The sequence below is a fragment of the Paralichthys olivaceus genome, chromosome 3, assembly GCF_024713975.1.
Source record: "Paralichthys olivaceus isolate ysfri-2021 chromosome 3, ASM2471397v2, whole genome shotgun sequence".
In the NCBI taxonomy this organism is placed as follows: Eukaryota; Metazoa; Chordata; class Actinopteri; order Pleuronectiformes; family Paralichthyidae; genus Paralichthys; species Paralichthys olivaceus.
In genome coordinates this window covers 22,122,858-22,147,796 of record NC_091095.1, presented here as the reverse complement: position 1 = coordinate 22,147,796, position 24,939 = coordinate 22,122,858, and the positions used below count along the sequence as shown (strand labels likewise).

Genomic DNA, 24,939 nt, shown 5'->3' with positions numbered 1-24,939 from the left:
GGGTGTGACCCTCTCTGAGGTTTCTGTGGTTTTTACTGCACCTTGTTAAGCCCAATGAGGCAAATTGTGATTTGTGAATATGGGCCATAAATTGATTGATTGATTTTGCAGTGATGTTCTGTAGGGGTCAGATGGGTGAGCTATGGTTTCAGGGTCCTGGTATGGAGCATGCTGGCCCAAAGAAAAAAAAAGTAAACAGCTGTGAAAAAATACTACCTCGACAACAACCTATTTTGCAATGTGGGCGAACAACAGAGCCTGTCACTAATCGCACCTGTAATTTGTTGTGCTCTGACAAATGAAATGTCTGCTGAAAGAATTTGTGCACGTACTCTATGTTTATAATTGAAGTTTTAGTATTTGGAGCATACACATAATATGGGACACAGCTGAATACAAAAGCTGCAATGCAAACTGCAGACAGAAACCTCACATGTCTTAAGATAGACGGGCACCACAGGACACGATCGTTATAATCCTGTTTCTGTGCAGACTCTTTCTCTTGTCTCAGCTTGATGTCCTGGGTCTGACCTACTAAACTTTATTCACTACATTCTCATGCTTCCATTATACACTGTTCTTTGTGTATACCCCCCCCCCCCCCCCACACACACACACACACACACTCACCTAGCGATTGCTGCTCTTAACCAAGAACCTTGAGCAATATAGTGTTTATTTATAAGCAATATATATATTTATTTATAAATGATATGTCATTATATGTCATTTATTTATCTATTTATTCATCATGTGTAATTTTCATCAACATCCTAATTCATGCTTTTACTATATGTATCTATTTATTCTTTAGATATTAATTTGACTTAAGAAAGCTTTGACACTCGTGCAGATCTTTTCTGAGGTGTTTCAGAGAGGTATTGACCTTCCTCCCTCCTCCTCCCCCTCCTCCTCCTCCTCCTCCCCTCTCGTCCCACCACTGCATTGATGCTGTTACCTCCCTCGCTGGTGATGTCACCGGCTCGGTGGAGCTGGAGAGCATCCTTCACAGAGGCAGGGAGGGAGACAACAGAGCCATTTTGACCGCTCCGGAGCGAGCGGAGAGAACTCACCGGAGCCCGACCACCTTCCTTCCTCGGCGGCAGGGCAGGACAGAGCAGGGCGGGCTGGGGCTGTAGGCGCAGGACGAACCTCAACACCTCATGGAGAGGAGCGGCTGTTAGCGGCGGCAGCAGCGGCGGAGAACCTGGAGGAGACCGGGGGAGGTGGAGGCAGCTGCGGGGCTGGACACTGAAAACAGACGGCGGCACCACAGACACAGACTCGCTGCGGTTCACGGTAGCGGAGGTAGGCGGTTTGTTTTTCCAGCGTCCCCCCCCCGGCAATGCAGCTTTAATGCCACTGTCTGTATTTACCCAGTGAGAGAGCTCCCGGAGGACAGGGGCACTGGGTGCGGCCATTGAAGAGTCATTGTTGGAGGAACACTGACATTAAAGCTGCACTGTCACACACCCTGCTCACTGACATGTGATGGATTGATTCTCTTAAAGCTCTTATGAGTGTGTGAGCAGAATGGATTCCTCCTACAACACTGGGCGCGAGCTGGAAGCTTTAACGAAGAAATGACGTATCACAGGCTATAAAAGCATGACGTAATAAGTAAATGTAAAGAAATGACAGCTGTGAATCATCACATGTAGCCTGAGACACAAACAGGCCTCAAGCTAGTGTTTGTCATTGTCATGGTAAGAGACCCAGCGGTTGTATATACACACATGCATTACATGTGTATGTGTGACTATATATTTTTATGGGCAGTATGATAACATGATATCAACCTGTCCTCCGGTGCACAGCAGCATGCTTTATTACATTACAGCCTGGCTTTGTCACTGGGAAGATGGTGGCCGCCCATCCGAGCTGCATCATCAGCTGATTGGTCTGTGCGTGTGCAGATCACGACCATGGATGTTGACGACAAATACATAGTCGATGAAATCACATTCGATCAGAAGGGAAGAATTGTTCGCATGTGGGTGGAGATGCAACATAAGACAAGACAGGCTGGGGAGGTTCACCGTCGTCACCTGTCAAAACAGACCGTATACTGGATTTTTCCATTTTCCAGTTCTTATGTTCATATTTTTATGATTCGGTCTGTTGTTTTTTTTTTGGATCATACTATGGTTTATAGTATAGCTGCTCTTTTTCCATTGGATCAGTGTTAACCTGCACACGTCTCACAGATGAGTGCATTTAGGTGCCAGCTGCGGAGGTTAAACCAGGAAGCAGGGTGACACAGCATATTATGATGATGATGATGATGATGATGGACATCTGAGTCACAAGCCGCCGGATCATTGATACTGATATTAAAGTCATCTGCAGCATAAATTAAGTTCCAAAAAAGACATCCACTTTTGTTCATAAGCTGTAATGATGATAGTTTGATTCTGTAAAAATTGCAGTGAGACCTGAGGCGTGCAGTGAAAACTAATTGTATCATATTTCTCACTGTTAAAGTGAGTTATTGATTAAAACATTAAATCATTGTAATTGGATCGCCACAGATGATGAGTCATGGTAGCTCCAGCACACGCTAAAATCACACAGTGATTTAATGTTCGCATGCAGTCTTTTAGGAGACAGGGACGACTTGCGGTTTGTTAGTGAATGTGAGCGGCCCTGGATTTGTGGCTTGTTTCATTGCCATTGTCATCCCGGGAAATAACCTGACATTTAGCTGTTGCTGCACTTCTTTTGTCGCCGCTAGCTTTATCATCTCTATCCCTTGGCTGTAGCTGACCATGCATGGTCTTTTCACGTTAAGGCCGCGCAGGGCTGCCGTCCTCCATTGTGCTGATCACGGCAACTGAAAGGTGTTACGTTCAGCCCCTTACATTTTTATAGCAAACATGTTTAAAAGATTCAAATCATAACAACATAACATTACATAACTGCAGATAAAACTGTAGGAATTGCATTAATCAGGATTCACTCTCTGCTCCCCTCTACAGACCTGCAGGCCGACATCAGGGCTCTAAAGAAGGCACCCCGGGTGCTAGGAAGACAGCACCATGGCAGCGGCCTCTGTGAAGGTGGCGGTGCGTGTCCGCCCTTTCAATTCAAGGGAGATCGGAAAGGACAGCAAATGCATCATTCAGATGTCTGGAAACACCACCAGTAAGTTCTCTAATCACAAGTTCTTAGCTGAAATATGTGACCCCTGTCCTCCGTTTGAAAGTATCCACATGTCTGTTTTACTGTCTGGCATGACAAACGTGTAGAAACTGTTTGGCACGTAGTCAGATGTAAGCCTGAGCAGTGTGATTCTTCTCCAACCAGAAGGCACAGGCTCAATCTTTTCCAGCGAGAAGGATTATTGAAAAGAAACATTTCCTCTGCGTAGGACCTGGGGTGACTGTGCAAATCTCTGGTAAACCAGGAAGGCCTACTACAAGACACGTGATATGAGCTGAACATTCACTGAGAGTTTTTTAATTTCAGTGGAAGGCTTTTGGGATCAGAGCTAATTGTATTGTGCTAGAGAACTTCTCTGCAAGACTGACTACTGTCTATATACTGCAGGGTCCATGTTTTCAGTCACTAAATAGAGTAATAGAGAAGGAATCAAATTGAAATCACCTGCATTTGAAATCTCTTAAACATCACACTGTAGGCGACATAATCTCCCTGCAAATTTGACCTGATATTTATGTAGGGCAAGCCCTGTTTTTTATTCATGCAGCAGATTAAGTCAGATTTAAAAATGGCTCCCTCTTCAACATTTTATAATTAAACTTTCTATTAAAATCTGCTACAAATGCAAAATATACAATAAGTACAACAATGGCAGAGAAGACTTGGTATGAACTTGATTATTGTGCCTTTATAAAATCCTCATTAGTGCATGACAATGCTAGTTTTCTGCAGATTCTACAGTATTGTTTTTTGAGTTTTCTCGCAGTTCAGAGCAGGCCACATTTCTGAGGTTTATAGAGTGCGCAGAGTGAGGAATGGTTGAGAGGAGACTGGAAAGACACTTGATAGTCTGCTTTGCAAGGTAAAGCCATTCATCAATAATGGATGAGGCTTCCTGAAATATTTACTGTTTGGCCTAATTTAGCCATCTCACCCCTCCTTCCTCATGTCACGGGTGACTAGACAACAAGCTGGGTGGCTTTCTTTGGGCCGTCACATTTTAACTTTGTGATTTGTTGTATTTTGTGATTGTGTTCCCCATCAAACAAAATAATCCAAACACTATATGTTCTTAAAAAACTTAAATAGTTTGGTCTCTTAAAGAGTTTTTTTCCTTAACACAGAATGCTCGACTGTTTTCAGCAGTGATGTATAAGCTTTGATCAGACGCTCTGTTTTTCTCTGTGTGGATTTCTTTGGAGACACGCTTTCTGAATTAATCTGTGAATTTTATTTTCAGTGACACATACAAACTTACATATGACTTCAGAAATACTCCACTGGTATTTTGACATAATAATCATGGTGTTTTTGCTTATGCTTTACTTAAATAGAATTTATTTTTAGACGTCCTTAGAGATTCCAACTTGGAGGACAGCTTTTCCTTAGGGTCATTAAGCAGAATACAATATCAGATGTGTATGACATTGACCACAGATTACACTTTCATGAAAATATTAGGCACCAAAGAATGACTTTTGGATTTAATATAATTGAATGTAAATTACCCAAAACATTGCTAAAATTCTCTTTAGACCGGTATTCATTTAATCTGGCTCTTGGGCCTGATTCCTCACAATCTTAATTTTCTACTTGCTACTAAACTGCAGTAAACACTTCAGAGAAGAGAAAATTCCTAAAAGAAAGTGATCACCTCCCAGACTACAGCAGGCTTGTATGATCAGATAATTGTCTGGACCATGTCACGATTCTTTTCGTCAGTGTCCAGAAATGAAATAGAGTTTATTTTATACCAGCAGCACTAGAACCTGCTGCTCAGATGAACTGAGCCTCTTTCAGTGGAATGCAGGTCTTTCAGCAGAGAAAACAACCAAGTCAATGGCTGTGGATGTGAGCTGGAGGATGTGAGTAGACTAATGTCATGAAAAAGCCCATTGGTTGCAGTGTCTGGAGGGGGCACTGCGAGGCAGGGTATAAATGCCCCTTTGTCTTTCTGTAGTTTGGGCTGAGGAAAGGACGAAGAAGAAAGAGTTCTTGGTTTTTTTGTGTTTGTCTCACTCTCTGCTTTGTGCAGTCTGACACTCATGTGTGGGTCAATAGCCCAGTTCCCACAAAGCAGGAGAATGTCAGTAATCTTGCTGTGTGAGAGATCTTCCATCCCACACTGACCTTAATTAAGATGCACAGGACTGAGCTGAAGGAGTTGTGGGCCTCCCTCTAGAGGGCTAGTGGGTGCAAACACTTAGCAGAAGTTTTTACTTTGATGAAAAAATGGGGTATATTTAGAAAATGATATCTATATATTGCGCAATTTGATGCAGCTTGATTTAATTTAAGGGGACTGTTGGGCCCTGTTGGAGGTATGCGCTCTCCTGAATACCATAATGAATGTGTGTATATTCAGCCTTTATTTAGGAGGATTGACTGGATTCATGCAACTTCTTTTAATTTCAAAACATTTACTGCTCTATCATGTTGATTTTGGGAAGACATAGACATCTGCAGTTTGTGTCTTCCAGACTAAGGTTTGATAAACTTAGATTCAAACTGACCTATAACAGCAGACAACATACCAGGGTAAACTAGTGCTGCCTCTGCTGCTGAATATAGCATCTATAGTGTGAATGTGGCTCTCCTGCAGCCTCAGTGGGTTCACATCCCCCTTGTCCGACTTGCTGACGCAGCCACATTTCCTCTCCTATTGACTGGGGCCGGTCACCCGTAACAGTCTGACCAGCATCACTCAGTCACAATTATGAAGACCAAGCAGCAATGACAAACATGGACTGTGCCATAATAGATGCTGAAAATATGATGGAGTTTATGGCTAAAATCAAAGCAGAGCAGTTAATCACCACAACCATTAGGATAAATGATGTGAGATCCAGGCATCATGAAAGTGATAAAGGAAAAATCTGGGCCACCGCAGGACATATGAAACATATTTTTATTTAGAGATACATCAAAGTAAATCTTTTAAATTCTAATATATTAATTATTGAATATTATATGATATGAGTTTGATATAAGTGTAATGTCAAACACAAGTTAACATAAGCTTTTCATGAAGGATGCTTTTCAAAAATACCTATTTACAGTAGATCTTTCAAATAATCCTGAATTATCCTTTTGAAATTAGTCCTGTAATTGTTACTAATAACTATTCGAATTGACTTGTCTTTTTTCTAATAAAACTAGAGTAATTCATATCTGGAATTTGAAAAGTGAAATTACAGAAAGATCAATTAAATTATGAAAATAAAAGTAATAAATGTCAGGACATACTGCTGTTCCATTAACCGAAAATACTTTAATAACACTAGAATAGGTAACACGGAAAAGTAACAGAAATTAATAAGTAGTTTTTTAATCTATTAGTCCATCAAACTGAAAAATAATCGGTAACCATCAAGTAATCTTGAACAAAATTCCAAACATATTCACTGATTCAAGCTCCTTAAATGTGAATAGTGCCTGATTTTTTCAATATCACAAGTCTAAGATCTGCCTCAAGGGGCTCAACAATCTGTAGAGCGAACCTCACCCTCTGTCCTTGAACCCATTAGTTGTACTTCCTAAAGAAAAAAACATATTGTCTTCGATAGAAAAATCGTATTTTGAGGTTTTTGAACCATGAGCTAGAATTTTTACATTTAAAATCAGGTCAGAGTCACAAACCTTTGGAGAGAATGTAATCACTCTTCATCGATCTGTTTCTTCAATATGTCTGATAAGTCAGGGCTTTACACTTAAATTCACCAGCAGAAACAAGTAAATGCAAAATCATGCTGACATGAGTGTGAATATATTACCACCTCTGGGGATGTGGTATCGGAGAACAGAGGTGCTGTCGTATCTTGTCTAATTATATTTAGCTTCCGTGACGTGGCATCCAGACTTGACGTCATCTATAAACTCTACACCTAGCTATTGACAAGTGTTTCCATCATAAAAATAGAAGACAGACTTTAAAGAGGAGTATGATGAAGATGCTCTTTGTGCTTAAAGTGCAGCTGAAACTGATCTTAGGTGAAAATGACTCTGACACACAAACTGTTACCCACTGAGCACATGCAATTTAAAAAGCCAGCACTTCCATGGTAACCCTCTGACAGTCACTGCCACCCTAAAGTAATTACCTTATCTGAGAGCAAGGCACTTTTCTTTCCGGACCAGGGGTGGGGGCTCTTCTTGTATGAATCATAGCTCTGTTAAAGATGAGTAAGCGATGAGAGGATGCTGTTCTGTTTTACTGTCCCACTGAGGTTCTTCTTTCAGGGTTTATGTTTGATAAAGTACAACACATAAAGAATACGTGTAAAGTTGGTTTATTTTATGGTTTTATTCTGTATAATGGATACAATTCTGATTTCATTGAACTCGGTCTGCTTTCTTCACCACATGGTAGCTAAAACCATGACGGACATATTTAAAGATCTACTGAAGTACTCTTACATGCCCAATGGGATAGGAGCAAGTCATGTTGTTTCTTCCTGCTGGGTAAATTGCAGTGTCACACTACAAGTACTTTTTCAGTGCTTCACCTGCTTCACCAAGCACAGAAACAGTCTACTGTTTGGAAATGGATCAGGTACAACAGGTGCCTAGTGTCTGTTATGTTAAGTTTAATTCAACCAGATTGTTACTGTAAAGTTTTGGTTTGGTTTAATGGCTTCCAGAATGTGTCAGCACTGAGCAGTCACACAAAAACACCAGAGCTCACAGGAAACCATCACAAGGGTTAACGCCATCAGTGATGCACAAATGTGACGAGTGAAGGGGCTAAAAACCATTTCGTGATTGCTGATAGATTATAAATCAATATTTAGGTCTAACCAGAATTCCTAATTATGTGTGATGTCATGATGACACATTGATGTAGAAGACCATTTGTGGCTGAAGACAGCAGGGGAAGTGAACGGTGTGGAAAACATCTTTAGCTGATTAGTGAAATTGATTTTGTAGCTGCGGTGGTTAGCAGCAAGCCTCATGTATTTAAGTGCTGGATACACGACATAGACACAGATCAGAGAGAGTGCTGTGTGTCAGCTGTGGAGCAGCTATACGTTTATATTCCTGGACCTGTCCAGTGAACCGGGCCTGGAGGAATGGGTGAGGAATGGGCCTGAAACCGGAAACCTGACTTAGCCTCGATGGCCTACATTTCATAGCTGGAAACAGAGTAGCAGTGCAGAGAGGAAATAAGCGTTTGTACACTTACTCGGGCATGTACTTAGCCCTGGGTCTTTTCCTCTATTATCGATCGAATCTGCATTAGCAGAGAAAGTAGTGTCTGGAGCTCTGGGAGCCTGGAAGAAGCATTTTCATAGCTTGCATCATCAGATCACTCCAGATATATGGTTCTTGGGTGTGTTCACCAAGTGCTTTAGTATTCATATAACAACCCTTTGATTTCAGTACTTGAGTATAATAGAGGAAACAGAAAAAAAAGAGTAGTTTGCATTTATATATCTGATAACTCATCTTTAACTTTTGTTTGAACTATATTTCTCCAAGTATTTTCCCTTTAAGTTGCTCTAATACTTTTCTACTGTTTCAAGGATGTAATATTGTTATGTGTGGCTCAAATGTCTATTGTTTATTCCAGAAGTTAAACATCTGGAGCAGAAAAAAGTTCTAAATGTTACGTGTTAAAAACAGCAGTAATCATAACTTACATTTCTGGATGCTAACACTGTATTAATACAGCTTTATTAGCATCAGCTACTCTTAAGTAAGGAGTCTGAAAGCTCTTGAATACAATGACAGTAAAACAGCTAGATGAAGATGTATTAAGTGAGTTAGGTCTGATATCTATAGGCATCTATATGTTAGGATTTGGACTAATACAGTTGCATTGAAAATGTAATTGAATTTATTTACAAAGAATGGTTTGAGTCATCACTGTTCTTTCTGGGCATCTAAATCTACCAGACCACACCCTATCACAGTTCAGGCTATGATTCTGTGTGACTGAAAGTTTTACTATATGACTCTAGACTTTAATTCATCTGTGATGGGAAAAGGTTTTTTTAGAGTGAGTAGATTGGTCTCATTTTGACACTGTTGATTAACAGTACAGGTGATGAACACAGGAACACCATAGTTATTGAAACATTTTTTTAAATTAATCTTAAAAGAGTCACACAGGTTGGGATTTTCCGAGAGCTAACAGAGAATAACTGAGTCTGACTACTTGCGGCTGAAGGCTGGTGGATGTTTCGTGCTTCGACTGTTGAAAGATGAGCCTGATAAGTCGGAGCTGTCCTAAAATGGCCACTGTGCCCTGGTTGGAAACAACATGGCTTTTTTTCCCCGTGGCACCACCATTAGGCCAAGGATGGATTTTAGTTTTCTCTGAGTGCTACAGTCTCTCATAGCCATCTGCATCTCAGCTGTATACATGCATTTACAAGTTTAGATGTTTAGAGTTAGATTCAAAATTTAATTTCAAAAGTTGAAAGCAAATTATGTTGTCATGTTATCTCTATTCAGAAAAATGTCGCTGATTGTATTTCCCTGTGAGTTGGAGATGGCTTGTTAAATAGAATGTCTTTAATATGCAAGCAGATTCAGAATTCTTGATTTTTTATTTTCAATCCAGCATAAAATAAATGTATCCCATTTTACTGCACACAGTGAGACCTGAAAATGTTTTCTTGGCTTTTTTCCATTAGGAAGATAATATAAAATGGATTCAAGATCATTTTTCCTACAAAGGGGGAAACTTGCCATGTTACTAGTGAAATAAGAATCATCAGCAAAACCGTTATACATAAGTAAACATGCAATATAAACCCATAATGAAAGACAAATAATAGCCCTAATATTCTTCTCTAAAGCTGTCTGCAGTCCTTGATGCTAAAGACGAGTATTTTTACAGAAGGAAGAGGCGACAAAGGCCTTTCAGCTCTTTTAGCACAACATGAGACCGATCCAGCTCAGCTACAGTTTCACGTGTGGGGCTTTCACCCTCCGACTGACCCCATGTTACTTGTCCTGTCTTTCAGCCATTGTCAACCCCAAGCAGGCCAAAGACAACAAGAGCTTCAACTTTGATTACTCCTACTGGTCCCACACAACGGTGACTATTCCTGCACCCCCACACGCACCTCCACAAAAACAAACATACACATTTGGTTAACTGTGGATCACTTTGTGTCGGGTTTACAATGGAATTCCAAGATTTACAATGCTGATTATCGATCTCTGTCCACAGCCCGAGGACGTCAATTATGCCTCTCAGGTGCAAGTGTACAAAGACATTGGGGAGGAAATGTTGCTGCACGCCTTCGAGGGTTACAACGTCTGCATCTTTGCATACGGTCAGACGGGTGCTGGCAAGTCCTACACCATGATGGGGAAACAGGATGTCAAGGATCAACAAGGAATAATTCCTCTGGTAGAGATTTGTAATCACATGAACAGCACTGATAATGAGTCAAATGAAGGATACTTCTGAATTTTCCTCAGATGATACAGTCATGGAAATAATGTTATGTTCTCTCTTTCAGCTGTGTGAAGATCTTTTCAATAAGATCAATTACAATACAGACAACAGCATGTCTTACTCTGTGGAGGTAAGCACAGCTGTCAACACTTTCCCCCTTTATTTATAGTAAATCTGAAGTCTTCACATGTCGTGCTTCCAGGCTTACATTATGTATCTGAACAGGTGAGCTACATGGAAATCTACTGTGAGCGTGTGCGAGACCTGCTGAACCCAAAAAACAAAGGGCACCTGCGTGTAAGAGAGCATCCTCTGATGGGACCCTACGTTGAGGACCTGTCCAAGCTGGCTGTCACCTCCTACAACGACATCCAGGACCTGATGGACTCCGGCAACAAAGCCAGGTGATGGAGCTCACTCTGTTTTTATCAGCAAACAACCCATATTTCGTTAATGCCTGTCAAGCTAAATCCTTTACCCGAACCTGAGGTCTGTACTAACCTGAAAATCTTTGGTGGCAGCCCCCACCCTCTGGAACTCTCTCCTGGATGACTTATTCACCAAGTCTTTTTGATCACTTGTGTTACTATCCCAGCTAACATTTCTACGATGGGTTAAAAGAAATGGTTAGAATTAGATGTAGCAAATTCATCGAATACATTTCTGATTTAGGGAAAGAGGTAATCAGTGTGAAAAAAATCTGACTGAATCAATGTATTTTCTGTTCTTATAATAAAGACCTGTCATTTTGTCCTTCTTGTTGGGAGCACTAACTGATAAATATGTGTTCCCTGTACAGGACTGTGGCAGCCACCAACATGAACGAGACAAGCAGCCGCTCTCACGCCGTCTTCAACATCATCTTCACTCAGAAACGCCTCGATGCTGGGACGGACAACACCTCTGAGAAGGTAGAGGACATTAAGCACATCCTAAGTGAACCTGCTTAACATCGATCTATTACCAACGCTTAACTACAAGCTGATTGATTGCAATGAATTAAATCTTGTCACAAATTGGAAATCAATGATCGCTTGAAGGTCATCATGATAAGGAAACATTGTAAAGCTCTTTTTTTAATGGGAACTGCCTCTGCAATGAAGATGAACAGCTTTTGCTTTTTTCATTGTCGGTTATTGTGTTGCATTTTATAAATTTGGACTTGGGGATTTCTGTTGTAGGTCAGCAAAATAAGTTTGGTGGATTTGGCTGGCAGTGAGAGAGCAGATTCTACTGGAGCCAAAGGGACGAGGCTGAAGGTGAAAACACTTTCTCATTTACTCTCCTATATGTAAAACGATAATTAAATCCATAGAGGTAGTTCTGTAAATCTAGAATGTAAATACCATTCTCTGCTTCTTTTGCTCAATCACAGGAAGGAGCAAATATCAACAAATCTCTCACTACACTGGGGAAAGTCATCTCTGCTTTGGCAGAAGTGGTACGTATGCCATCTACGTATTATACATTGTAAGATAAAGCAGATATTATATAGAATAAATAACAACGTTATTTCTATTACTACTTTATTTTAGGACTCTGGGCCAAATAAGGTAAAATTATGTTGAATGCATTTTTTTTTCTGTAAACCAATAAATAGATTTTGATTTTAATGTGTTAATTCACAAATAAATTTAGATTTTATTGTGTTTTGATTTAATTCACAGAATAAAAAGAAGAAAAAAGTGGAAAGCTTCATCCCCTACAGAGATTCAGTTTTGACTTGGCTGCTGAGAGAAAACTTAGGTAAGAACACACACGTAGAGACACCGAGAGGACCGCCTCCTTCGTGGGTCACATAGACCTCGAAGGCGGAATCAAAATGAATCGCTCTGGTCTATAGAGGTTTTTCGTGATTGGTGTCACCAGCTCGTCCCGCCATTATTGCTGTTGCCTAGCAACAGAGCTGAAGTTGGACACGATGAGAAAGTTAAAATACCCCTTGGTTTTTTAACATGTGTACCGTTAGCTTTTTCAGTTGAGTTGAAGCCTGATACTCAGTGGACTTGTTGGCACCATTACCTCTTTGAAAAACTGCTTGTCTGAAGCGCAGTGAATCCTGGGATAGGTTGGGCTAGGAAGTATCCACCCCTTGGAGTCATCATGTCTCGGAGAAGGAAGGACGCATTTGTTGGCCACATTTAATGAAACCTTCAGCTAATATTTTGATGATTCATGAGCTCTTCAGGAACTTAACCCAAGATGTTCAAATCTATCTCTTTTCTGTGTTGTCAGGGGGTAATTCTCGTACTGCTATGGTCGCTGCTCTGAGTCCGGCTGACATCAACTACGACGAGACGCTCAGCACACTCAGGTAGGACACAGACACCAAACATCTTCTCTGCTGCATCTGCTCCCTCCCACACAGCTGATGAATGTGGCTTTGAAGGGCAAAGTGTTATATAATACACGTTTTCTACAGCAGCTGGCTTTTTTTACCACGTCAAACACCTTTCACCAGACGCAGCTGCAGTGTGAATGTGCACTATGTTGCTCAGTGATGCCTCCCTCATACACACAGGTACGCAGACCGCGCCAAACAGATTCGCTGCAACGCCGTCATCAATGAGGATCCCAACAACAGATTGGTGCGCGAGCTGAAGGAGGAGGTGTCTCGTCTGAAAGATCTCCTCTATGCCCAGGGCCTGGGTGACATCATTGAAAGTAAGGAATCATTTATTGGAGTTATCATGTGATCACCATTGTTTTAAGATCAATTTCAAACTGATTGCAGTGGTTCCAAATCTCTTTTCTAAGTGGGCACATTCTTCTCAATGATAAAACATCAGCCTCAACTCAACCTAATCACTTCCCTTCACAACCTGCACATTTATTATCCCTGTGCTCACAAACAATGTGCAGGTGTTCAGGTGTGTTCAGATAGAACATGAAACCAAATAAATCAGTGGGAGACGAGCAGATACAATTTCTCAGGATTGGCAATGTCGTAGCAAAAAACAGACTAGAAACTGTTGGCTCAGTTCCTGGTGCCTATAAGACAAGCTAACAGACTTTAGTGTTTAAAAGGCTGAAAATGAAACATACACATCTTCAGGCTCTACTTCTGCGCTTCAATCATTCAGCCATGTATTAGCTCCACCTGCTCTGCCATATGCTTTAGATGGAGTTAAACTGAAATAACAATAGTTCAAATAGATGGAACATCCCACTCGCTTTTATTCTGTGACACAATGGCACTTAGAAGAAGACATTCTCTTTCATGTTGTATTGGAACACAGCTTTAAAGTTTACACAAAAATATGTTTTCCTCCTAACCTTCCAGTGAGAAGAGATCACGAAATGAAAATGTGTTATACGCACTGAGAGCAGTGAAGCCAAATTGATATTTATTTATACTGACTGCACAGCTCTGGTCTTCATCAAATAATGAGAGAATGTTTAAATAAATGATCATTTTCATCTAAAGCTGTTACGCTTCTCTCTCTCTCTCTCTCTCTCTCTGTCTCTCTCTCTGTTCTCTTCTCCCAGCATATCGAAGTTCTGGTCCTGAGATAGAGGGTTTGAAATGTATGTTTTCTGGCTCTAGCTCTGGCTCTTGCTTTTGCTCAAGCGGCAGCTTAGCATCATCAGCGCTTACTGTGACAGAATAATAATAGTTTTTCTGTGTTCTCTGCAGTTCCACAATAATTGGAAGGAATAGAGCAGAATGTTTTAGGCCATTCGCAATAAAAAACAAGCTATAAAACAGTGTATATCACGGCATACAGGTCTAAGGTTGATATACAGACTTTAGAACTTTGCTCGTATCTAAAGGTCCTCATATGTCTTGCCACTGTGCTTTAGAGATTTGTGCATGGCCTCGAAGCGGTGATGGGACAGAGCTTAACTCTTTATAAAGCAATAAAATAGAACATGACTACGTGGAAGGTTGTGTACTGTATAACGAGAGATGTTTCATCCCCTGATGTAGAGACTGCAGCCTCCTGTTCCCCTGGCAGGCTCTGTCTGGCTCTGTCGCCTCCTGTTGGCAGCCATAAAGGGGCTGCGAGTGTGCAGTAAACAGGATGATAATGCAGTCTTCAGTGACACACAGAGCATCATCACTTGCATAATGTTGGATCTTTGAGGTCGTCATTTCATGCTAAGCCATAATATTTTACTGTCTTCCCATAGCACGTGGCTTCATTAACTGCACTGTGAAGGCGATATTGTGTGATCCATCTTGGCGGGCAGCAGTCTGTCCAGATGGATGGGTGTGATACAGTTTCCCAATTTATTGCTCCGCGTTGCCATAGCAGCAGCTGCAGGGTTGATATTCTTTATTTCGTAGAATCTATCGCAGGCCTTCGAAGTGCCGCAACAAGGCTACGATAAGACAGTGAACATAATAAATCAAAATAAAACAGGGAACATTATGTAACGTATACTAACGATGATTAGAAAACAAACTCATCACTGTGTACGGTTCACTGGCAGAGAAATGGATTTGTGCCTTCAGTAATTTGTCTGATGTTGCTGATTTTAGAGAAGCACACTGAGCATTAAATGCATCTCGCTGCTTTGAGATAATAATCTTAATTGGGAGTTCTGGCTTCCCAATGTTCTCTGCGGGAAACACAACCCTATTACAAATGAGTCATAATGTCCCTGCACACGGGCTTGCATACTTTATTCTCCATTCATGATGACTAATTTTATTTGTGCTTTTCAAGATGCTTGATTGAGAATGAGCAAGTGAATCTTGGTGTGATATTAGATTTTTTAAAATCTCAAATGGCAGATGAACAGTATTTACGTACATATATGACCTTTTTGCATTTTCTTGTTTTTGAATGATCCTGCATTTGATGCTCTGCTTGATGTTTTCGTATAATAGCTGTATTTTCTTTGGTCATGGCTGGATGGCCTCCTTGTTGCATCTTTTAAGTTGGTCGTCTTTGCGTGTGGCTTTTCACTGGCGCTGCCCTTGCTTGTACGCTAGCAGTTACAATTTCTCTCTGTGAATTAGATTTGTTTTAAGCCACATATCTTCTTTCCTTTTTGTCTTTTCTTCTGCTCTCCCTTCTTTTCTCTTCCTTACCTGTCTGCCTCTCTCCATCTCTTTATCCCCTAATATCGATTATCCCAACCCCACTTCCTGTACACTCCCTGCGCCCCCGCCGACAGGCCTATCCGATTACAAGAACAATAACAATAAAGCCCCTGCTGTGAATCAAAGGGATGATCTCTCCACAGTGACCAATGCCATGACGGGGATGAGTCCCTCTCCGTCTCTCTCAGCCTTGTCCAGCCGTGCTGGATCCATTGCCAGTCTGCACGACCGCATCATGTTCAGTCCAGGCAGCGAGGAAGCCATTGAGAGGCTGAAGGTGAAAACTAGATAACACGCTCAAACACACTCTGCTCTGAAACAGTGTGGTTGCTGTGCATTTACATATTGAGTGATTTATTTGTTGCATATTGTCTATCTCCAGTGTCATTCACTAAGCATTTGTAACTGCAACTGTCTCAGTAGGGAAAGGATGAATCAATTATGTTTCAGTATATTATTAAGACTTGTGGTATGAGATCATACAAGTATTAAGCAAGCATTTTTGATTTTCATCTTCAATTTAACAAGGAAGCAATAAAAGGAATAAAATATTGTCAACAAATTCCAGGAAAACACCAAAACCAACTACTTCCTCCCTGAGTGCTTTCTGACTTCCTCAGCCTTCACCAGTCATTTCTATTGAGGGTGTAAATCTGAAGTGAAAGGTCACAATTATTATTAAGTAAAGTAGTAAAAAAATGTGTGATGAGGGATGAGAAGCGCTCAGAAGACAGAAATGATGCCAGCATGATTTGGATACAGGCATTTCATTTCATAGTCAGCACCATAAACCCCAAACTCAGAAGGTCCCCTCTTTATTGTGTCATTATTGATAAGAAAAAAAGCTAAACATTTAATTTGTTGGGGCCTATTTTTATCCACAGAGTTTGTGTTTCAGTGAGTTTTTAAAGCACAGTTTATGTGGGATTTACTCAAAATAAACATACATAGGTGAAAATACCTTGACCTGGCTCACTGAGAATCTGCACACACGTGGCTCACTGAATTGTTTTTAATACTGAAGCTATTTCCATCTTTGTCTTACAAACAATACACGTTAGAATCATGAGCTCTGGGCTTTTCATGGGATTTTTGACCAAGAAATATACAACAACTGCTGACATTATCTACCACTGTCTTTTGAAATGTCAGGAAACTGAGAAAATCATTGCTGAACTCAATGTAACTTGGGAAGAGAAACTTCGCCGAACAGAGGCCATCAGAATGGAAAGGTTAGTATTACATTATTCCATTTTTAATTCTCTATTTTAATAGCAAAATCACTGTGGATAATTAGTATTCTCTGGAAAAACAGTCAACAGGAAAATAATGATCTGGCATTGTAAAAAAAAGAGGACACGTCGAGTCTGTGTGTCAGATAACTTGAGAATCTTAAAGGAACTATAATAGAATACAATTGTCCAAAAATTTTTTTTTCTGAAGTATAAAACATTTATCCTTCATCCACAGAGAAGCCTTGTTGGCAGAAATGGGTGTGGCAATGCGAGAAGATGGCGGAACAGTTGGTGTGTTCTCCCCTAAGAAGGTACGGGTCACCTCCAAAACCTCTCTCGGATCTTTTTATTACTATTTAAGTCATTGACCAAAATCATTGTTTATTTACCCCAAAGCCGTCCAATAGCCCTAGAATGCCCCAGGCTGTATTTATCGACACAGTGGGGCTGTTTTCCCCAAACGAGGTTTGTAGCTGTGATGTGTTCAAAGCTTCTTCTCTGAGTGCTCTTACTTCAACAAGAGCCCCGCCAAGACAGATGAGACAAGGGCTTCTCCTTTTCATTAAGCATTAAATCTACTTCATTTCTCACTTCAAACACTCCCTAACTGCACTGAAGGCAGCAATGGGTGTAAAAGTGGGGGAAAAGATAATGGCAGTGCCTCCATTTCGGTGATTTATGGCTGTTTGCCTTCAGCCCCATAACATCTGGCTGAGACTCCATTAAATACCCATGCTGTGAAGCTGTAGGGAGTGACTCTGACTGCATGGTTTTAACTGATACTGATTGTTTCTTACTGGGAGAGATTGCTTTTCTGCCCTCTTTGTGCACAGTGTACATATGTTACACTGTAAATAACATACAGATTATAAATTATTTACATACTGAATGTTATTTACCATTTCTACAGTGAGTAAATGATTGCTTGTTCTGTGTCAGACGCCTCATTTGGTGAACCTCAATGAGGATCCTCTGATGTCTGAGTGTCTGCTGTACTACATTAAAGACGGGATCACCAGGTTGGTATCTTACTGTGTATTATTAAGGTAACTAGGGCAGTGCCTGCTCTAAACCTGCCTGTGTGAAGTGTTCTATTCTCTTGACCTGTGTTAATGCTCTGAAGCTACTTCAGAATTATTGCAGTTGGACCCAGTTGCAGACCCTCTCTGTCGTTTATTTGAGAACGTAAAAGAAGACATGTTCAACTCAGTCCAAAGACTGTAAGGATGCTGCCTAGCCCCCACTGACTGCTAGTCTATTGGTCACTTGTTATTCAATTTGTATTGATATTGAACATTTTGTGTGTTCAAATTGCACTAAACTTGGCACTCTCAGGCAATTTACAATACACATGCCAAGTGCAAAGCTGATAGGATGAATGGTTCCACATACAGACAGACAATTGTTCATGGAATTAGTAGGTTGATTCCCTAAATAACCTTAAAAGTAATTTTCAAAGAGGAATAATTAAAATGCAAAGAGTATTCAGATAAAGAGCATAAATTACTTGGTCTAATATCGTCACCTTTGTCTTTTTAGGGTTGGGCGTTTAGACGCCAGCAGTCGTCAGGATATCGTCCTCAGTGGCCACTTCATCAAGGATGAGCACTGCACTTTCACCAGTTCTGCTGGTCCAACGGGAGAAAGTGAGGGATCTTTGTCTCACTCCACAGCATTTAAGTTGTGTACATGAGAGATTAATACTGACAGACAGGAAGCCTCACATTCTCCTCCCTGTTCCTAAGCAGTGGTTGTCCTCGAGCCCTGTGAAGGAGCTGAGACTTATGTCAACGGAAAGAGAGTGACCGAGCCCACTGTCCTCATATCAGGTCGGTATGCTTCCCTCAGTTTGACCATGCCTGCTGCACTGTACTCAGTCCTATTTGTAGTGCACTATTCATGTTTTAATTTCTGATATATTATTCACTCACAGGAAATCGCATCATCCTTGGGAAGAGCCATGTGTTCCGGTTCAACCACCCAGTGCAGGCTCGGGCTGAGAGGGAGAGGACCCCTTGTGCTGAAACGCCTGCTGAGCCTGTGGACTGGGCCTTTGCCCAGAGGGAGCTGCTGGACAAACAGGGCATTGACATGAAACAGGAGATGGAACAAAGGTACTTTGGGAGAAATAACAGCTGTGTAGGTAGAAAGTAGGGTCTCTCCACCATCTTGTAGACAGGAGCAAGAGATTTCAGCAGGTAAGATAGAAGATAAAGAAGTGTAATACTATGGTAAATAGAAGTCTTAATAGCAACCACATGACACATCATCTTTCTCGAGCCTCATTAGTGTTTATGTGTGCAGGCTGCAGGAGTTGGAGGATCAGTATCGCAAGGAAAGAGAGGAGGCCAACAACCTTCTGGAACAGCAAAGACTGGTACAGTGAATGAGAAGCTTTGCCACAGAGTATATACACTGGCGTGCTGTTGGCATGAATCAATGAATCTACAAGAAAATAGATCAGAATCATGATAGTTACAGAAGAACTGAGTTATGTTATATAATATCAAATAATTATAAAAACTGGATATTTTTCCATCTTTACGTACGATAGATGAATATTTTGTGTTTACATATTCACTGTTTAGGATTATGAGAGCAAGTTGGAAGCTCTTCAGAAGCAAGTGGACCGTTATTACCCAGAGGCTACTGAAGAGGAGGAGGAGCTAGAGGAAGAAGGTATTGGAAATAATCAGACTCACACACCTGTGCGTGTCAACGTTATTGGTAAGAAAATCCTTATGAAGTGATGATCTCGTACTCTTGTGGCTCACAGTGCAATGGACGGAGAGGGAGAGAGAGAGAGCTGTGTGGAGCTTTCGTAAGTGGAGGTGCTACCAGTTCACCTCTCTGCGTGACCTGTTATGGGGAAATGCTATCTTCCTTAAGGAGGCCAACGCCATCAGTGTGGAACTCAAGAAGAAGGTCCAACATGTTTCTGTGATTTATTCTCCATTGTATGACTTGATGCTATTATAGGACTACTAGATACTCTGTGTGTCTCTTCAGGTCCAGTTCCAGTTTGTGCTGTTGACTGACACTCTCTACTCCCCCCTGCCTCCTGACCTGTTGCCCCCAGAGGCAACTAAAGTGAGAGATAAGCGACACTTCCCGCGCACCATTGTGGCTGTGGAGGTGCAGGATCAAAAGAATGGAGCCACCCACTATTGGACATTAGAAAAACTAAGGTACAGTGGCTAGGATTCAGGTTCACCAGATATCATTTTTTAGTCTTTCAATAAATATCTAAAAATATGTTTTTATGGGAAAACATGGAAACTTGATCAATTTACAATCAAACCTAAAACATAACAAAGTGTACAGAAAGTGAAGGCATCTGAAAACTCCCACTGTACATAAATGTACTCATTTCTGAGGCTGATATATTTGTATTATTCTTGAGACCAGATAATTCTACCTTTTACCTGCGCAATACCTTGTGTCAGGTTATTTCTCTAGAGAAACATTGTTTTTATACGGAAATAAAAAGGGCTGCATGCTTCTACTGCAGTAACATAAGGAGAGATGTTTTAGCATCTATTAGGAATAAACACATTAACTACACTCTTCACTGCAAGAGCATTTCTCATTAACGCCATGCTGATGAGGACACACGTGTTAATAACTTCCTTGTGTTAATTGCTGTTGATCCTCGCAGGCAGAGGCTTGATCTCATGAGAGAGATGTACGACCGTGCTGCTGATGTGCCCAACAACACCATTGAGGACTCTGAAAACGTGATGACTGGAGGCGACCCCTTTTATGACCGCTTCCCCTGGTTCCGTCTGGTCGGCAGGTAAATTATGAACACCACTGGCCTCGCACAGTGTATGAATAGGACAGGCTGCCATTCATTTACACAGAGCTCAAATAAAGCACAAAGGACGACAGCAGTGAGAAGCCCAGTGTTTGTCATACTTGACTACTCAAAATACTGGCAGCTGTTGGCAGTAACTTCCTCAAATGGTGCGTGTGGTCAACTGTTGAATCATAATGATGGAGAGAACAACAACATTATCACACATCTCATCACATTTCAACTGATTAAACAGCATTTCAAATGCGATAAATGAATGTACTGTATCTTTTCATTACCATAGTAATTTTTGAATTCTGAGTGTTTTTCAAGTGAATCAAACTTCTTCCTCATTTTTTCTAATGTCACTTTGGATCTACTGTATTTCTACTGGACGGATCACACAGGATGGATTGACAATCAGTGCTTGTAAATGGGAAAAATCAGCTGTGAAATGTTGGAGAACATAATTTCCTTGGTTCTCCTACCCAGAGGCTGCAGTTTCATTCTTTCCCACTTTGTCATGCTTCCTCCCACCTCTCTGCCTAGCTCACTCTATCTCTCTCACACTCTCTCTTGCAGATGGGTCCCACATATAGTCACATGCTCCTGTTACATAATATTCACTATTTCAAGCCTTTAATGTCATTAAGCTCCTGCAAAACAAGCAAAGATGATCAGGCAGCAATATGAAAAATGCCCCCCCTTTGTCAGGTCTTTCATAATAAGTGAGTAATAGTGGTATATCTGTAGCTAAATGCAACACATCCAAAGAAATGTATTTGTACAGAGGTATTAAAGGTACGGTGTTTAGAATTTGGTGATATCTAGTGGTGGAGTTTCATGTTGCAGCTGAACACTCCTCACCTCCCCCTCCCCTTCCAAACATGAAAAAGACCTGTGGAAACCTTTAATTGTCATAAAAACTCAAAAGGTGTTTAGTTTGTCCAGTCTGGACTAATGTAAAAAACATGGCGGCCTCCGTAGAGAGGACCCTTCCACATGTGGTCATTCATCAGGCTCATGGTCGTGCACAGTGATCTATATGCTTGCTTGTTTTGCACTCTTCAGTTTGTACTCTAAAACACAGCATAAACAGATTTTGGTTCAAAATGATGAGGGTTTCCTGCAGTGGGTCGTTTCATTCACTGCTCTACCACCCTTCTTGTTTGAACAAGTGTGTGCTCTCTATCTAACTGTACTAACCTAGTTCCCATGTCTCTGGCCGCACCAGAAACCCTATTTTCAACACGTGCATGAGCAAGCGCATGAGTGACCCCACCCCATCCCCGACCCTCTCCACCTCTGAAATTACTGAGATGGCTGACTCGCAGCGGGAGGGTCGAGGGGAGGAGGAGTTGGAGGAGTTGGAGGACCTGGACGATGATATCTTTTTGGACGACCCATGCTTGGAGCTTGGGGGAGAGGATGATGATGATGATGATGATGATGATGGTGATGATGATGATGATGATGATGATGAGGGAGAGCTCTGCCGAGGCTCCAGCGAAGGCCAGGATCCCTTTTACGACCGCTCACCATTATTCAGTGTAGTGGGAAGGTTGGTGAGGTTTCAGGAGCATGCTGGTGGAGGAAACTAGCTCTTTCACGCTGAGACGCAGGGTCTGTTTCAGCACAACCCAATATACAATACAGATACAGTACAGCTGTTTGTTTTCACAAAGTCCTCACTCTGTTCTGGATTCTGTGTGTATGATCACAAAAAATCTGAATCAGAGTTTCTTCAGCACATGTTTTTTTTCTTGGGTGTCAAACACACATCTTCTGTCTAAATTAAAAGGGAATTTTGATTATTTTTCAAGCTGGGCCCTATGTTTATAAATGTGGGTGTGCAAATGAATGGCACTTACAGAACTTTTGGATTCTTCATCTTCATCTTCACCAGCAGCCACGACATGGTGGCAGTGGCTACGAGTTAATCTTATGAGGCAACAGCGACAGTCCATGAAATCTAAAATCTAAAAGTGCTTTTTCAGCAATAAAAGGCTAAAAATAATAATAATGGAATAATAATTCCAGCCATTTAATTGTTGAAAGAAAGAGCTTTTAGTGGACATTTCATGGACTGACGCAATTGCCCCATACAGTTGTACATTGTAACCACTGCTTCCGGGACATGGCTGCAGACTGAGACAATCCACTGGACAGATTCCAAAAGTATTTGTAAGTACCATTCATTTTGTAAAGTTTCCATTCAATTAATCTTAAAAACTTGATGCTTGCTTAGGAGACACTTATCTCCTGCTGTCTCTCAGTTATCATCGCCACTGTGTCTCAGATATTTGACACACAAATGTTCTCAAATGTTAAACTACTATTTACATATTTTTTATAACTGTTACTGAGTGGACACCGGAGTAGACATTTCTGGGCTTCAAGGCTTATCTTTTGCTTTCTTTGTTTAACCTCAAATCAGATGCTTGTTTATGTTTATTTTTATGCTGTTTTTATTTTACACACAAACTCAAGATTAAATGCTTTTCACTCATATCACATTTCTACTCAGCCAGGGCTGGGTCAGTACATATCACTTGTTTCCATTGAAGGTCAAGCAATGTTGACGCTCAACGACTGCTTGAGGTGTGTGTCTCACGATGGTGTGTTTAAATGTGTTTAAAGTTGTGGCTTTTCAAAGAGGACTCAAAGTAGCCCTGACATGTCTCATGGAGTATACCAAGGTCTGATTTGCATTAACACAGGACCCCGTAGTGAAATGTTCCCACCATGCTGTGAAACCTGAATAAGCATGAAAGAGACAGAAATTTATTCACATAAAATAGCTAAGTGCAGTTCAAGAAAGACTCAAAATCTCAAGATGAAAGAGCTGGTTTCTGCTGCAGCTGTCTCTTTTAGGCATGCCAGAGCACAAGTCTTTTCATTTTGACCTTTTTTTTGTGTCAATTTTTCTACTTGAATACGTCTGATGATGACCTAGTGCCTCTATTTTGCACAAATTAGCACTGGGCGAGGTGCTCTTTGATTTCTGATGTCATCCATTGTTTTTTTTTGTGTAGCATACAATATATCAAGCTGTTTGCAGTTTTTATTCAAGCTGAGCCATTTTCGGTATGATGATTTCTGTTCCATTTGCTTTTGATTCCTTTGAGTCTAGAGGTTGAAAGCATTTTTGTTCACCTTTTTTGTCCTGAGCATGCCTTATTTGCACCTCACCAATCTTGTCATAAGCCTGTCCCTTTTTTACACTCCACCCTTAAATGTCTACCCCTTTTTCGCTCGTGGGAAATGTGGTCTTTGACTGCAAGGTCATGCATTGTAGCTAAAATCTAGAGGAAAAATCTAGAAAGAGAAACATTTGTGAATTACAATTCCCAAGCAAAATGTAGCCTTTGTCACTACTAACCTCATTCAAATCTAATCCTTATCAAAATCTAAATCCAAAGTGCCTACAGTGCTTATGTTTGGCTCGAAACATTTATGATTTTGTGTAGTATTTTCATATAGAGGCACATTCAAGCAGTACATGTTAGTGCAGGAGAGTAGAAGCATTAAGCGAGGATCATTATTTCAGGTCGAGGAAAACATCTGCAGCTCCCCAGCTTAGTATAGTTTCCAATGTTTTTAATTAATTGAAAATAATTGCTACTTCTTACTTGCTCCTTAGCCTCACCAAGCTTTATAGTACAACATTTAAGAAATACTGCATGTGACACATAATACTGTCATTATTTGTAGACGGTGAGGTAAATCCCTAACAAGCGATAGTAAAGGGCACCCATGGCCATCGCAAGAGCAGTCCCAGCTTCTGTTTGGTTGCTTTGCAGCTCTGTGTTCTGTTGTCCAGTCCAGTGAACGTTATCAAGTGTAACTCATCTCCTGAAGCCTGTTTTTAATATATATTTTTTTTCTCTCTCTCTCTTTCTTATGCCAATCCAGGGCGTTTGTCTATCTGAGTAACCTGCTGTACCCAGTTCCACTCGTGCACCGCGTGGCCATCGTGAGTGAGAAGGGAGAGGTAAAGGGCTTCCTCCGGGTGGCAGTGCAGGCCATATCAGGTAAGGCTTGGATCCTCAGCCACACCCTTGTTGAGACAAAGGACAGACTGCATGTGACTTCTTGAGGGAGTGAAGTGAAGGTGCTTTGTGTTTCCCTCCAGCGGATGAGGAAGCTCCTGACTACGGCTCAGGAGTGAGGCAGTCAGGCACTGCTAAAATCTCATTCGAGGATCAGCAATATGAAAAGGTAGGGATAGAATTTTATATGGAAGTTGTTTGGGTACATTTTACCAACTAACCAGTCTTTT

General features: G+C 41.1%; 1 protein-coding gene across 12 annotated transcripts in view; it reads left to right on the top strand.

The window, feature by feature from the left end:
• Nucleotides 1-973: 973 nt before the first annotated feature.
• The window catches only part of kif1aa (kinesin family member 1Aa), a 39,086-nt gene continuing 15,120 nt past the window's right edge, over nucleotides 974-24,939 (top strand). For 2 of the 12 annotated variants that reach the window (XM_069522513.1, XM_069522512.1), the window contains exons 1-29: nucleotides 974-1,308; nucleotides 2,979-3,144; nucleotides 10,134-10,207; nucleotides 10,343-10,525; nucleotides 10,638-10,703; nucleotides 10,799-10,977; nucleotides 11,373-11,484; nucleotides 11,755-11,832; nucleotides 11,949-12,014; nucleotides 12,109-12,126; nucleotides 12,241-12,319; nucleotides 12,809-12,887; nucleotides 13,095-13,237; nucleotides 14,063-14,101; nucleotides 15,701-15,903; nucleotides 16,779-16,858; nucleotides 17,097-17,172; nucleotides 17,801-17,880; nucleotides 18,401-18,507; nucleotides 18,607-18,690; nucleotides 18,795-18,975; nucleotides 19,166-19,238; nucleotides 19,450-19,540; nucleotides 19,638-19,786; nucleotides 19,871-20,049; nucleotides 20,520-20,657; nucleotides 21,892-22,218; nucleotides 24,573-24,691; nucleotides 24,772-24,878. In XM_069522513.1, the coding sequence (XP_069378614.1) occupies nucleotides 3,039-3,144; nucleotides 10,134-10,207; nucleotides 10,343-10,525; nucleotides 10,638-10,703; nucleotides 10,799-10,977; nucleotides 11,373-11,484; nucleotides 11,755-11,832; nucleotides 11,949-12,014; nucleotides 12,109-12,126; nucleotides 12,241-12,319; nucleotides 12,809-12,887; nucleotides 13,095-13,237; nucleotides 14,063-14,101; nucleotides 15,701-15,903; nucleotides 16,779-16,858; nucleotides 17,097-17,172; nucleotides 17,801-17,880; nucleotides 18,401-18,507; nucleotides 18,607-18,690; nucleotides 18,795-18,975; nucleotides 19,166-19,238; nucleotides 19,450-19,540; nucleotides 19,638-19,786; nucleotides 19,871-20,049; nucleotides 20,520-20,657; nucleotides 21,892-22,218; nucleotides 24,573-24,691; nucleotides 24,772-24,878 (3,216 nt within the window). In that variant the 5' untranslated portion in view covers nucleotides 974-1,308; nucleotides 2,979-3,038. The remainder of the gene's footprint in view (nucleotides 1,309-2,978; nucleotides 3,145-10,133; nucleotides 10,208-10,342; nucleotides 10,526-10,637; nucleotides 10,704-10,798; nucleotides 10,978-11,372; nucleotides 11,485-11,754; nucleotides 11,833-11,948; nucleotides 12,015-12,108; nucleotides 12,127-12,240; nucleotides 12,320-12,808; nucleotides 12,888-13,094; nucleotides 13,238-14,062; nucleotides 14,102-15,700; nucleotides 15,904-16,778; nucleotides 16,859-17,096; nucleotides 17,173-17,800; nucleotides 17,881-18,400; nucleotides 18,508-18,606; nucleotides 18,691-18,794; nucleotides 18,976-19,165; nucleotides 19,239-19,449; nucleotides 19,541-19,637; nucleotides 19,787-19,870; nucleotides 20,050-20,519; nucleotides 20,658-21,891; nucleotides 22,219-24,572; nucleotides 24,692-24,771; nucleotides 24,879-24,939) is intronic. The other 10 variants (XM_069522519.1, XM_069522516.1, XM_069522521.1 and 7 more) reach the window with 8 other exon arrangements.